The 12,089-nt window shown below is 42.8% G+C and overlaps 1 protein-coding gene across 2 annotated transcripts in view; it reads right to left on the bottom strand.

Annotated features, from left to right (window-relative positions):
- Window positions 1-12,089, bottom strand: part of SLC35B4 (solute carrier family 35 member B4) — a 38,712-nt gene that overhangs the window by 7,190 nt on the left and 19,433 nt on the right. The window contains exons 3-7 of one of the 2 annotated variants that reach the window (XM_077770714.1): window positions 6,569-6,671; window positions 5,068-5,117; window positions 2,136-2,217; window positions 1,858-1,918; window positions 223-332 (exon numbers count right to left, since the gene is read on the bottom strand). In XM_077770714.1, the coding sequence (XP_077626840.1) occupies window positions 223-332; window positions 1,858-1,918; window positions 2,136-2,217; window positions 5,068-5,117; window positions 6,569-6,671 (406 nt within the window). The remainder of the gene's footprint in view (window positions 1-222; window positions 333-1,857; window positions 1,919-2,135; window positions 2,218-5,067; window positions 5,118-6,568; window positions 6,672-12,089) is intronic. The other variant, XM_077770715.1, reaches the window with a different exon arrangement.

Genomic DNA, 12,089 nt, shown 5'->3' with positions numbered 1-12,089 from the left:
GGGGGGGCGGGGGGGGGGGGTTCCTGGCTGGCACACAGGCTAGGTTCACACCAACTGACCGTGATCACCTCATGTAAAGAGCCGTGACTCAGAACACCCGTGAGTAGCCTATTAAAAGTTCTTGGTCTTTCAACTACCATCAGAAAGATGTGTATTTCATTTGAAATGACATATTACGACTCAGTGCTTTTTAACCTTCCCCAGGTTCAAGAAATTGCTTACATTATAAAACAAAGCCTCCTTGGAGTGCTTCCCAAATTGTTTATACAGGGTCTCCTGGAAAATACCCATCCTCGCTGACATTAGAAGAGCAAACGTCAGCGCCCCAATACCTGAAAAACAAAAAGTGGGTTATAAGAGATTGGATTTGCTCATTTCCAGACATTTTCCTAAGGAACAGAGATTGTTTAGAGTTCTCCATATATTACAAACTAGTTGTAGAACACATACAAAATTTTTAAAAGAAATAAAAATCAACCACAATATTACCACCCAGTCCTTAACAGCTTGCTCTATCTTCCTATATCCATTTGTGTATTTTATGCAAAAGCAGGATCATAATGAGTATTACAATTTTGTATCTTGCTTTCTTCATGATCTTTTTCTTGGATTTTCCTTCAAGTCATTTATTAAAAATTTTTCAAAGGTATGAGTTAATGGCTCCACATTATTGTATCACATGAATGGACCATACTTGAATGTATTCTAACATGAGAATCATGAGCTTACTTCCAATTACTTTACCACTAAAATCAATGTCCATCTTTCTACATAAATCTTTTAACAAAATATTGATTATTTCCTTAGGATAAACTTTCCAAAATGGAATTACAGGCTCGACAGTTGTAGAGAGTTTAAAAACTCAACACACATTTTTCTCGAAAGGCCGTGTCAGCTTCTACCAATAACAGGTTATACAAAAATGGTGGCCTTACCGCACCCTCAGCAGCAATGAGAATAATCATTTACTTATCCTGCCAATTCAATAGACCAAAAATTAAAAAGGACTGCATTTCGGTTACAATCAATTTGCATTTCTTTGATTCCAAGATTACTGAGGCCGAGCAGACAAGGACCAGACACTAATTTTTTCCCTGTGAATTGTGTGTTCATGTCCAAATTTTTTCCTGTCGGATAGTGTTTTTCTAATAGGTCATAAAGATCTATGTTCAGAGCAACCACCTAAAGGGGTAGTGTTTCAAAGCTGAAGCAGGGAGAACAGAGTCCTTCCATTGCTGTTTCTCTTCTACTTGGTCTCAGTCCGGTACTGTGCCACGTGGCTAGGCAGGGAAGAGTTTCACCTCCGTGTCCTCCAACGTGAGGTCAGAGCTCTGCAGGGGTTGGCTCATCACTTCCACAAAGTGTATTACTTGTATTTCTAATTCCCCGGGAGACTCTGCTCATCAGTCAGGTTTGGGAACGCTCATTAGGGAGCAGCTAACTTATGAAGAGCATGAATCTGAAATTCAGAAATGAGTCCCTTGGAAATTTCAAGAGTCAACTGCTGTAACATGCCCTTCGTCTGTGGAAGTTTCTGTTCGGCAGACAGATCGTGAAGTAATGGAGGACACTGTAGGCAGTGGTCCCCGAGGGTGTGACAGGCAGCCAGAAACCATTCCGGTGGCAGCCATGGAAACACAGATCCATGTCGTAGAACACGCTACCCTGAACATGGACGTGGTCTTTTTTTCACGTTCTGAACACCAAAGTTTAGAGATAGATGACCCCGGCTGCCTCTCTCCTCTGTGGCATAATCTGTTTAGTCAAAGCTTCTTGCCAAGAAACCTGTCCCTTAGGAGAAAACTCAGCAAACAAAGCTGCAGAGATAATTAGCTTTATTGTAATTACTGTACTTGCCTAGTAACCATCTTAGAAATGCCTGGAATCCATCATTCTCACTGGAGCTGGACTGGGAGGTCTAGGAAATAAGAAAAATACGTGGTACAGAGACGAGAACTACATGCAAGGTGCCCTGGCACAAAGGAAGTATCTGTGTTACCCTCTCACCTCCACTCTGGCCTTGCAGACCCAGATCCTTCTATTGCATAAGCATTTAAATTTATTGCATCAATGATAAGTACCTGCGCCCCCACGGCAAGCAGTGAGTGTAAATGATTTGTGAAAGTGATTCTTACCACCTGCTTTGCTGACATGAAAGTGCAAATGAATATCCCCACAGACACCAGGGCAATGGAGGTATATTTGAATATGCTGTACCTGCAGAAACAAGAACCAGAACACCTTAGGAAGAGAGCACAGAGCTGAATTTCCACACGATGTTCACATTCAGGTGGGGCATAAGAGTACAAATCACCAAAATAGGGCCGAGGGGATCCCTTCCCCGCAGACTTCTCATGTAAGTTAAGTCCATGTGTGAAAGAATCAGGATGCTGGCTGGTGTCTAAACAATACCCTATCTTAGTGCTGCTTAAAACAGTTTCCATTGGTTAGTGGACTGATAGATTGTTTCATCAGAAAACAGAAACAAAGACACAGACCAGACAGAACATTCCATTCTGCTCCAGAGTTCAAATGAAAGCCCAACTGAGATCTTAACTGTCACCTGTTTCTCCTGTCTCCTGGGGGGCCCAGACCTGAGTGTCNAGAGAGGGGGCGAGGAGAGGGCAAGGAGGAGGAGAGGAGAGGGCAAGGAGGGGGAGAGGAGGGGGGAATCTTAAGCAGCTAAGTATGGAGCCTGACTCAGGGCTCAATTCCACAAGCCTGGGATCATGATCTGAGCCGAAATCAATATTTGGACACCCAACCGACTAAGTCACCCAGGTGCCCCTCAAATGTTTTTAAACACTGGCACATATATAAAAGCTGGATATAGGGAGGACTGTGACACTAACAGCACTACCGGCATAAGAACAGTGGCATTTCACATTAGCTGGAACAACATCGTTAATATCCGTCTCGGGCTCTTAGTGATAAAGCAAAAGGATTCAGGCAAGAATGAAAAGAAATTAAACTTACAGGAGGAACCATCAGAGGTTTTCTAGTCAAATACTTTGTACAGTTCTGGTCACATCACCCATAAATGGCCAAAGGTACTGGCTAAGAAGCAGCTCGAGGGGCCAAGGGCACCATGCTAGAGGGGAGGGCGGGGTGAGGAAACGGGTCCTGGAGGAGGCAGATGTAAAATTAAGGGAGCTCTTCAGTTTGGAAAGATCAAGATAGGGAAAGGTTTGGAACTGTGGCCTAAAAATTCATGAAAATTAATAAGTATAGGCTTGGTCTTCAACTCCTAGAAAGAGGAACACACTATGAACTTAAGAGGCTCTACTCAAGATAAACAAGAGGTGATACTAACTTACTAAGTCATGATATTAGATAGTTGCCTTGGGGAAATTCCTGCTGTCTGGGGAACACACACCAAGGAGTGCCAAAGAGGCTTACTTGGATAGATTCACGATGACAGACCCCGAATAAAGTCTTAAGGGAAACCGAGATGTAGGAGAAAGGCCCCTGACATTTCGGAGCACTGTCAGGAGAATACATTCCTTTTATAACGTGGCTTTTGTACCCCTGTTAAGAGCAAAATCAAAGATTGAAAGGACGGCAGGTCTGTCCCAACGTGAATTCTACATTGTCAGGAAGTATGGCAGTCACTTCAATGCAACGAACCCGACCAGTATACATGAATGTCTACCGGGAGAGAACAGAGAAATCAGTCACGATAATACCTTATCTGGGGGACAGAGAAGCCTCAGAAGATAAAGGTTCGCGATATGGAGCCTATCACGACAGGACGACTATCCTCGTGACACAGCCCTAATTACTTAAAAACTCCAGATTCCCATAGAGAGTTCTAATACTGGGGGCTCGGACAGAAAGGCTGGCATGAGCTCGTACAGTTGTGGTCTCAACAGCGAGGGTGAACTTTCCCTGAGAAATGTTCCAGACTGAATGTGCCGACTCATCCCAGTGCCCCTCCTCCTTGGGGGTTAAGGGGTAAGGCTCAGAACAAAAGTGGAAGACAAATACTTTGAGAAAGCATCCCAGGGTCTTCTGATACTTCCCAACCACATCCCAGAGAGAGCCGCTGGCAACAGCCACCTGGAACAGTCCTGAAACTTGCCATTCTAGCTTCTTGGCCATTTGGGCCTTTGTTAGGAATTTTCTTTTTTTTTTTTNGAGAGAGAGAGACAGCGTGAGCAGGGGAGGGTCAGAGAGAGAGGGAGTCACAGACTGAAACAGGCTCCAGGCTCTGAGCTGGCAGTCAGCACAGAGCCCGACGCGGGGCTCGAACCCACAAACCGCGAGATCATGACCTAAGTGAAAGTCGGACGCTCAACCGACTAAGCCACCCAGGCGCCCCTGGAATTTTCTTTTTTTTTTTAAATGGTGATTTAATTTTGAGAGAGACAGACAGACACAGAGCAGGGGTGGGGGAAGGGCAGAGAGCGGGGGAGACACAGAATCTGAAACAGGCTCCAGGCTCTGAGCTGTCAGCACAGAGCCCAACACGGGGCTTGAACCCACAAAATGCAAGATCTGACCTGAGCTGAAGTCGGACGCTCAACAACTGAGCCACCCAGGCACCCCAGGAATTTTCTTCCCAATACGGATGATCACGCTGTACTTATAAACACCTTCTATGACACCAGAGTCCCATCACTTCTGGGAAGCTGAAAATGTTCTGTACTTGGGTTCTCCACCATGGTCACCACTGGCCACGCAGGGCAATAGGCACTGAAAATGTAACTACCGGGACCAAGACACTGAGTATTTCATTAAACATAAATGCAAAGAGACCCACGTAGCTAGCAGAGACCACGCAGGAGTGAAGTTCTAGATCAACAAGCTTTGTAGGTTACTCTGATACTAAAGACTCAATGACGACAAGAGTTCTACACAGAGAAAGTGCTGCTCCAAACCGACAGGTGGGGCCCTTACCTGGTCCACAGCCTCAAGATGCAGGTCACTGTCAGAGAGAGAGAGCTGAGAGACAGAGAAGATGATCAAGAGCTAACTTGTCATCGCTACGAGAAAAGGAATCCAGCTGATGGATGGGGCTCAGGACACACCCTTCCTACACATAGAATATGAAAGTGTATTGTTTACCTTTTCTTCAAAATGATAATTCCTAGGATCATGTTGGCAATTAGAGAGCCCTGTAAAAGGAGACGACAGAGTTTTAGTGCCCTGGGAAAGAAAATATTTCCAGATAAATATAAACATGGACACGCAAGCAAAAGAGCCAAGGAGGAAGAGATCAGGATGAACAGTTAATAAGGCTCACTTGTTCTTATAATAGCAAAGAGTACAAGCCACACAAATCTGTTATGTAAAATAATAAAACGTTTCAAAGATAACAACAACAAGAAAAATGACCAATTCTCTAAATATCGGTCAGAGCGGAAACTAAGGCTTAGCAGAAATCAATTATATTGTAGACTTACTTTTGTGAAATTTTCCATCTAAATTATGACAGTTTTAATAAGCTCTCCTCACCCTCAGTTTTAAATAATGAAAGAAGTCATGCAGGGATCTCTTTCTCTTCTTTGGAAAGAAGGCGATCAATCAGCAAGTCTTTACTAAAAGTCTATTACATGCCCAATGCTTTGAAGGTCACCTACATAATCATACTTAGTGCTGAAAAGTCCCTTTGGGGACAGCACCTTCGATCTCACAAAAATCTCAGACTACACAGACATGTTAGAATTCCAATGATCACACATCTTGCATTTTTCTATAGTTCTTTTAATTATTTTTTGGTGTTTTATTTACTTCTGAGAGAGAGAGAGAGAGCGAGCGAGCAAGCAGGGGAGGGTCAGACAGGGAGGGAGATACAGAATCTGAAGCAGGCTCCAGGCTCTGAGGTAGCTGTCAGCACAGAGCCCGACGCAGGGCTTGAACCCACAAACCGTGAGATCATGACCTGACTAAACCACCCAGGCGCCTCGCATTTTTCTACAGTTCTAACTACACTCTCTTTGAAGTCTCTCCCGTTCTTCAAGGAGCATTCTTGTCTTATTTATATACGAACTACATGCAGATCTCCCGCCAAACAGGAGAAGAAGAAAACATCTGCTGCTTTGGGAGAAACCCTACCTTCATCAAGAATTTTCCTTTATTTAGTTGTCTCAAATCTCTTGTTTAAAAAATATAAATATATATACTTAAAATATTAATATTTAAATATTAAAAAATATTTAATATTTAAAAATATATACATCAGAAAAGGGAGGTATCTCTTTTATGTACTAAGAGTCAATGTAATTTTATGAAAGATACCAAAATTGATGAAAAATAAGTAACATTCATAGCAGGTCTGAATATAAAATCAACCAGATGAAAGAAATTAAACATAAAATCTGTGTCGCAGGGACATTTTAGCTCCTTTTATTGATCATTCTTAGGACTTCAGAGGGTAAGAATCAATTGTCCGCCTTTTACCTTACTTCGCAGATGAAAGCCAGCCTTTGCTCACCTATCCAGGACACCTATTCTTGTAACCTAGACTTTTCTTACTACAAGACCTTTATAGTTCTGCCAAGTGTTTGGTCTCCCCTCTTGGCTTCATCTTCTGGAGGAGCATACGTGGGGAGCCGGCAGCACTTACGGATCTAAATATCATGTGCAGAGGCATGGCGATGTTGAGATTCAGGGCATAGTTGTTCACCACGCTGACCGTGAAGAACATGGTGACCATCACGGCGTAGTACCTGAAATGTGGAGATCACAGCACATCACACCAAATCTATTTCAAGGAGATCGAGTGTAGAAGGAAATAAATCTTTTTGGGTAGAAAGGTTTTTAGTTCCTCTTTGTTAAAAGACTGTATCACTACTACAATGTGAAGTCAATACTAAGTGCATATAAAAATACATCACCAAGCCAGACTAACACAGAAAAAGTGTGCATTACAGAGTATGTGTCAAGGGATACTGTTTTCATCTTTTTCAAGGACACTAAGTATTTTTCAAGCAATTTAAAACTAGGGTTCAAAAAATTTTTATCTGATGGGGTGCCTGGGTCGCTTAGTTGGCTAGGCATCTGGCTGCTGATTTTGGCTCAGGTCTTGATCTCACAGTTCGTGGGTTCGAGCCCCGTGTCAGGCTCTGGGCTGACAGCACGGAGCCTGCTTGGGATCCTCTCTTCCTCTCTGCCATTCCTCTGCTTGAGTACACACACACTCAAAATTAGCATTTTAGAAAATGTTATCTGATAGACATCAATAGATTTTTTTAAGTGAATGCATAATCATGATCAGTTCCTTGTATGTAATGGTCAATTTTCTCAACTGTTCCCTCTACACACTTGTTTCTACTATTAATTTTCACTACTCTTTTCTGAAGTAAAGATTTGCTAAATTAAGGACGACTGTTAAGATTATCTCACAATCTGAACCATTAATCCTCCAGATTAATGAGGATATTATTTGACTGGCATAGATCTGTATTTAAAATCAGGGTCTCTGTTTTTGACAGTTTATGGGGCTTTAAATAATAATAAAAGCAAAACCTAAAAAATAAAAGAAAAAAGTTCAATAACCCTAATCATGTAGAAAGATAAAGGGATAAATACAAACGAATAAAATGAATGAATAAGTGAATTGAATTCAATGAAGAACTTTGCTCTTGTATGCCCTATTTTTATCTAGAAAATACTTCAAATGCCGTTCATCCACATCAGGTTAAGCCATATAAAACTGCCATTTTTTTGGTAGGTCAAAAGGGTTGAAAAGCAACAATTTCATATGATTCAACCTAATACATTCAAAAAGAAAATATTTAAAATAAATGACTACAGAATGCATGGCAAAGGAAAATAAGTGGTTCCCTATCTTCAGGGAATGTTGAAAGTCTGAGCACAGATCCCGCCCTTCTCATCCTTGCACGTGTGCGTTAAGAACCACGGCACGGAAGCCTCCAGGTATCTTGGACGGGAGTCTACTTGCTACAGGTTAGACACAGAGCTGTATGCCCTACAAGCAGCCGTGCCAGGGCTAAGTTAGCACAGTCTGGAGAGTTTTAGTTTCATGATGAATGCAGGACACAGTGTTGCGCACCCACAGTTACTGGGGATCAAAAGATAACCATGGGCCCCCAATGGCGCCACATAGGATAAGGGCCCAAGTCAGTAAACCAAGACTTAATTCCTAACCCAACGGCAGTTTTGATCCCCCAAGAATGTAACCTTTAACCAGTCAATGTGGAATTCCCTGGGATTCTACTCCCCTTCTACTCCCCTTAGGAGGCAACCTTGCCCAAACAGCACACATCTTGCTAATAAAGTCCTTTCTTTTTAAATTTTTATTTCTTTTTTAAAGTTTATTTTGAGAGAGCAAGAGTGCATAAGCGCGGGAGGGGCAGAGAAAGGTAGAGAGAGAATATCTCAAGTAGTCTCCACACTGTCAGCACAGAGCCCTAGACGGGGCTTGGATTCATGAGCTGGGAGATCATGACCTAAGTCAAAACCAAGAGTCGGATGCTTAACTGACTGAGGCACCCAAGCATCCCTTCTTTCTTTTTTTAAAATGCCCTCTCTCTGAGGGCACCTGGATGGCTCAATCGGTTAAGCATCTGACTCTTGATCTGGGCTCAGGTCACGATCTTGTGGTTCATGGGACTGAGTCCCCTGTTGGGCTCTGTAGTGACAGTTAGGCCTCCTCCACTCTCTGTCAAAATAAATAAATAAACTTTTTTTTTTAAAGAATGCCTTCTCTCTGCCTTTAAAAACCATTCTCTTGTTTACTTGGTGGAGCTCCCCTCTATCTGCTAGATAGAATGCCCATTCATGGAGAGTCTAAGAAAGCCTATTAAATCTTCAAATTTACTTGGTTAAATTCTTATTCTAAACACATTTGGTAGCAGCGTCAGGATCCAAAGGGAACTTCTGATAGTGTTCAGGGACAGGCAGAAACACAGGCATGGGGCCCTGAGAGCCCTTTTGAGTTTGCTCTTTCTCGCCATTTCCAGGGGCCATTGGTAAGTCCCTCTTGGTTTCAGCTCTGCTCTTTCTGCATTTGAGCTGCCAATCTAAGTAGCTTTCCAGTCCAGAGTGCACAGGTCTACACTAACAGGAGGATCTAACAGCGCACTGGTCCTTAGCGCTTGGTTCCATCTGCAATTCCACATTGCATTCCCTTCTCCTGTTCCAGTCCACACCCCCCATTTACCAGGGTTTGGGGGGTTCATCCTTTACTCATGTCCAGTCCACAGTCTCCCTGAATGGAGTCTGCTGGTTTGGTCCACGATGGGCATTGCTAGTAAGAGTAACATCTTTTGCTGACTCCTAGTGTGTTAAGGTACACGTCTTTGTCGTTTTGTATAAATAAAAGCTTAGCCTGAGGTTCCTTAAATTCAACAGCCCACCACCTTCTGGCACACCTGCCTATTTGAGGTCTAAAAACTATGGTGCTGGAAGCTGTGAAAAGCTACAGAAATGGCGATACTTAAGAATGGCCATGATGGATAATGTTCCAATTAGATAAGGCCATTTAAGAAGCGCACTTCAAAGAAAGGATTCCCAAGTTAAACATAATGGGATATCTATTCTAAATGGCAAGCAGAAGCCTCCAAAAGGTTTCAAAATTCCAAACGTATCATTAAAAAGATTCAGTGTAAAAAGCTAGTGAAAGTGAGAAAAGGCACTTAAAACAAGGCTGTAAGACCAGTGTAACCCTACTGTTCTCCTCTATCCTTTGAGTATTCATCCTGGTCAGCCTCTCTATGAATTGCCTTTCACTCTAAAGAGACTATTAAGCAGTCACTTGTAGAATGAGACCAATTGAGGCTACCGGTGATACTTTCCAGGTATCTTTCACTCTGTGATCAAAGGCCAAACTGGGGCGCCTGGGTGGCTCAGTCGGTTAAGCATCCGACTTCGGCTCAGGTCATGATCTCACTGGTTTATGGCTTTGAGTCCCGTGTCGGGCTCTGTGCTGACAGCCAGCTCAGAGCCTGGAGCCTGTTTCAGATTCTGTGTCTCCCTCTCTCTCTGGCCCTCCCCTGCTCAGGCTATCTCTCTCTCGCTCTCGAAAATAAATTAAAAAAACATTTTTTTTAAAGGCCAAACTAAAGGCTATACTTGAATATTTTTTTAATGTTTATTTTTGAGAGAGAGACAAAAAGCGGGGGAGGGGCAAAGAGAGAGACAGAGACAGAATCTGAAGCAGGTTCCAGGCTCTGAGCTGTCAGCACAGAGCCTGATGCAGAGCTTGAACTCATCAACTGCAAGATCGTGACCTGTGCCAAAGTCAGATGCTTAACCAACTGAGCCACCCAGGTGACCCTTTACTTGAATAATTTCTTATTCTGGGGAGGATCCTCAAGAGCTTTTGTAAGTTTATTACTTTCTGAGCCCAGGTGGGAGAGGAAAATAAAAATCTGATTGTTTCTTCCTTTCCAAATTCAGTTCCATTGGTTACCAATCCTTTCTCCTGGATCCTTTCTCCAGTAAAAACAGCTATTTTCCCTACTGGTCTCCTTTTACATCCTAAGAACTTGACCTGGCTTTCTATCTGCAGGGGGCCTGCAGGCAGTTAGTTGATTCTTTCTTTGGCTGTTGTTGAGAGTGACTCTAGATCCTTTGAAGACCGTATCTTTCACACCCTTTCTGAGGACCCCTCTTGGGCCCATGAGGTTGTTTAATACTCCCAGAATTATTTTACTGTTTGCCCTGACAAAATATTTGAGAAGATTTAGTAACTTTATAATCAAGAATTGGTTGCTGAGGGGCGCCTGGGTGGCTCAGTCGGTTAAGCGTCTGACTTTCGCTTAGGTCATGATCTCGCAGTTCGTGGGTTTGAGCCCTGCGTCGGGCTCTGTGCTGACTGCCAGCTCAGAGCCTGAAGCCTGTTTCAGTCTGTGACTCCCTCTCTCTCTGACCCTCCCCTGCTCACGCTGTCTCTCTCTCTCCTAGAAATAAATAAAACATTAAAAAAAAAAAAAAAAGAATTGGTTGCTGATATTCAGAGCCCGAAAGCAATCTTTTTGTCAAGGTCTTCTCCCCCAGGCTGTTAGGAACCCAGAGAGAAAGAAGACATTCTTTGTTTTTTTTTTTTTAACTTTTAAAAAGTAATCTCTGTACCCAGGAGCTGGAACTCACAACCTGTGATCAAGGGTCACACAATACCAACTGAGCAAGTCAGGCACCCTAAAAGAAGACATTCTTTTTTTTTTTTTAAGTTTGTTTATTTATTTATTTTGAGAGAGATGGAGAGAGTGAGCAGGGGAGGGGCAGAGAGACAGGAAGATAAAGAATCCCAAGCAGGCTCTGTACTGTCAGCACAGAGCCCTAGATAGGGCTCGAAGTAACAGACCATGACATCAAAAACCAAGAGTCTGATGCTTAACCAACTAAGCCACCCAACCACCTAGAGAAGATATTCTTATAAGTAGATGGGTGTGTCAGTCCTTTGATATCATTTGACAATCCAATTCTTTGTGGAATTAATAGCTGTTCTTGTTTTATAAAGCCAGTCCTTCACAAGACTAGAGATGTGGTTCCAAAACTATTCAAGGACTACCAATCATTTTTACCAATCCCCAAGCCTCCCCTCACTCAAAAGCCTTATGAGTATAAAAATTCTGGCTTTAAGGGAACAAAAATCCTAGTAGAAGCTTTCAGTCCTTCTCTGTGCCTTTAAGATGTAAATGTCCAATGTTCTAGTGGTCTTCTCTAGGAAATTCTATCCGGTCCATCACTTTAAAATGCAAATTTCAAGTGGGATGCCTGGGTGGCTCAACAGTTAAGCTTCTGACTTCAGCTCAGCTCATGATCTAGCAGTGAATTCGAGCCCGGTGGTCGGGCTCTGTGCTGACAGCCAGCTCAGAGCCTGGAGCCTGTTTCGGATTCTGTGTCTCCCTCTCTCTCTGACCCTCCCCTGCTCACGCTGTCTCTCTCTCTCTCTCAGAAATAAAACAAACAAACAAAATTAATAGCTTAGGATAATGGCTGACTTTGTCTAATGTTTAATACAGCTTTTATAGGTAATCAAAACATAGTTATCAGGGCACCTTGCTCCTTCAGTTGGTAGAGCAAGAGATTGATCTCAGGGTCAAGTTCAAACCCCACATTGGGTTTAGAGCTTAAAAAAAAACATAGTTATTAAGGACAAGTAAATTAAACAAAGTAAA

This window comes from Crocuta crocuta, unplaced genomic scaffold (assembly GCF_008692635.1).
Source record: "Crocuta crocuta isolate KB4526 unplaced genomic scaffold, BGI_CrCroc_1.0 scaffold266, whole genome shotgun sequence".
In the NCBI taxonomy this organism is placed as follows: Eukaryota; Metazoa; Chordata; class Mammalia; order Carnivora; family Hyaenidae; genus Crocuta; species Crocuta crocuta.
This window is presented reverse-complemented; position numbering and strand designations above follow the sequence as displayed.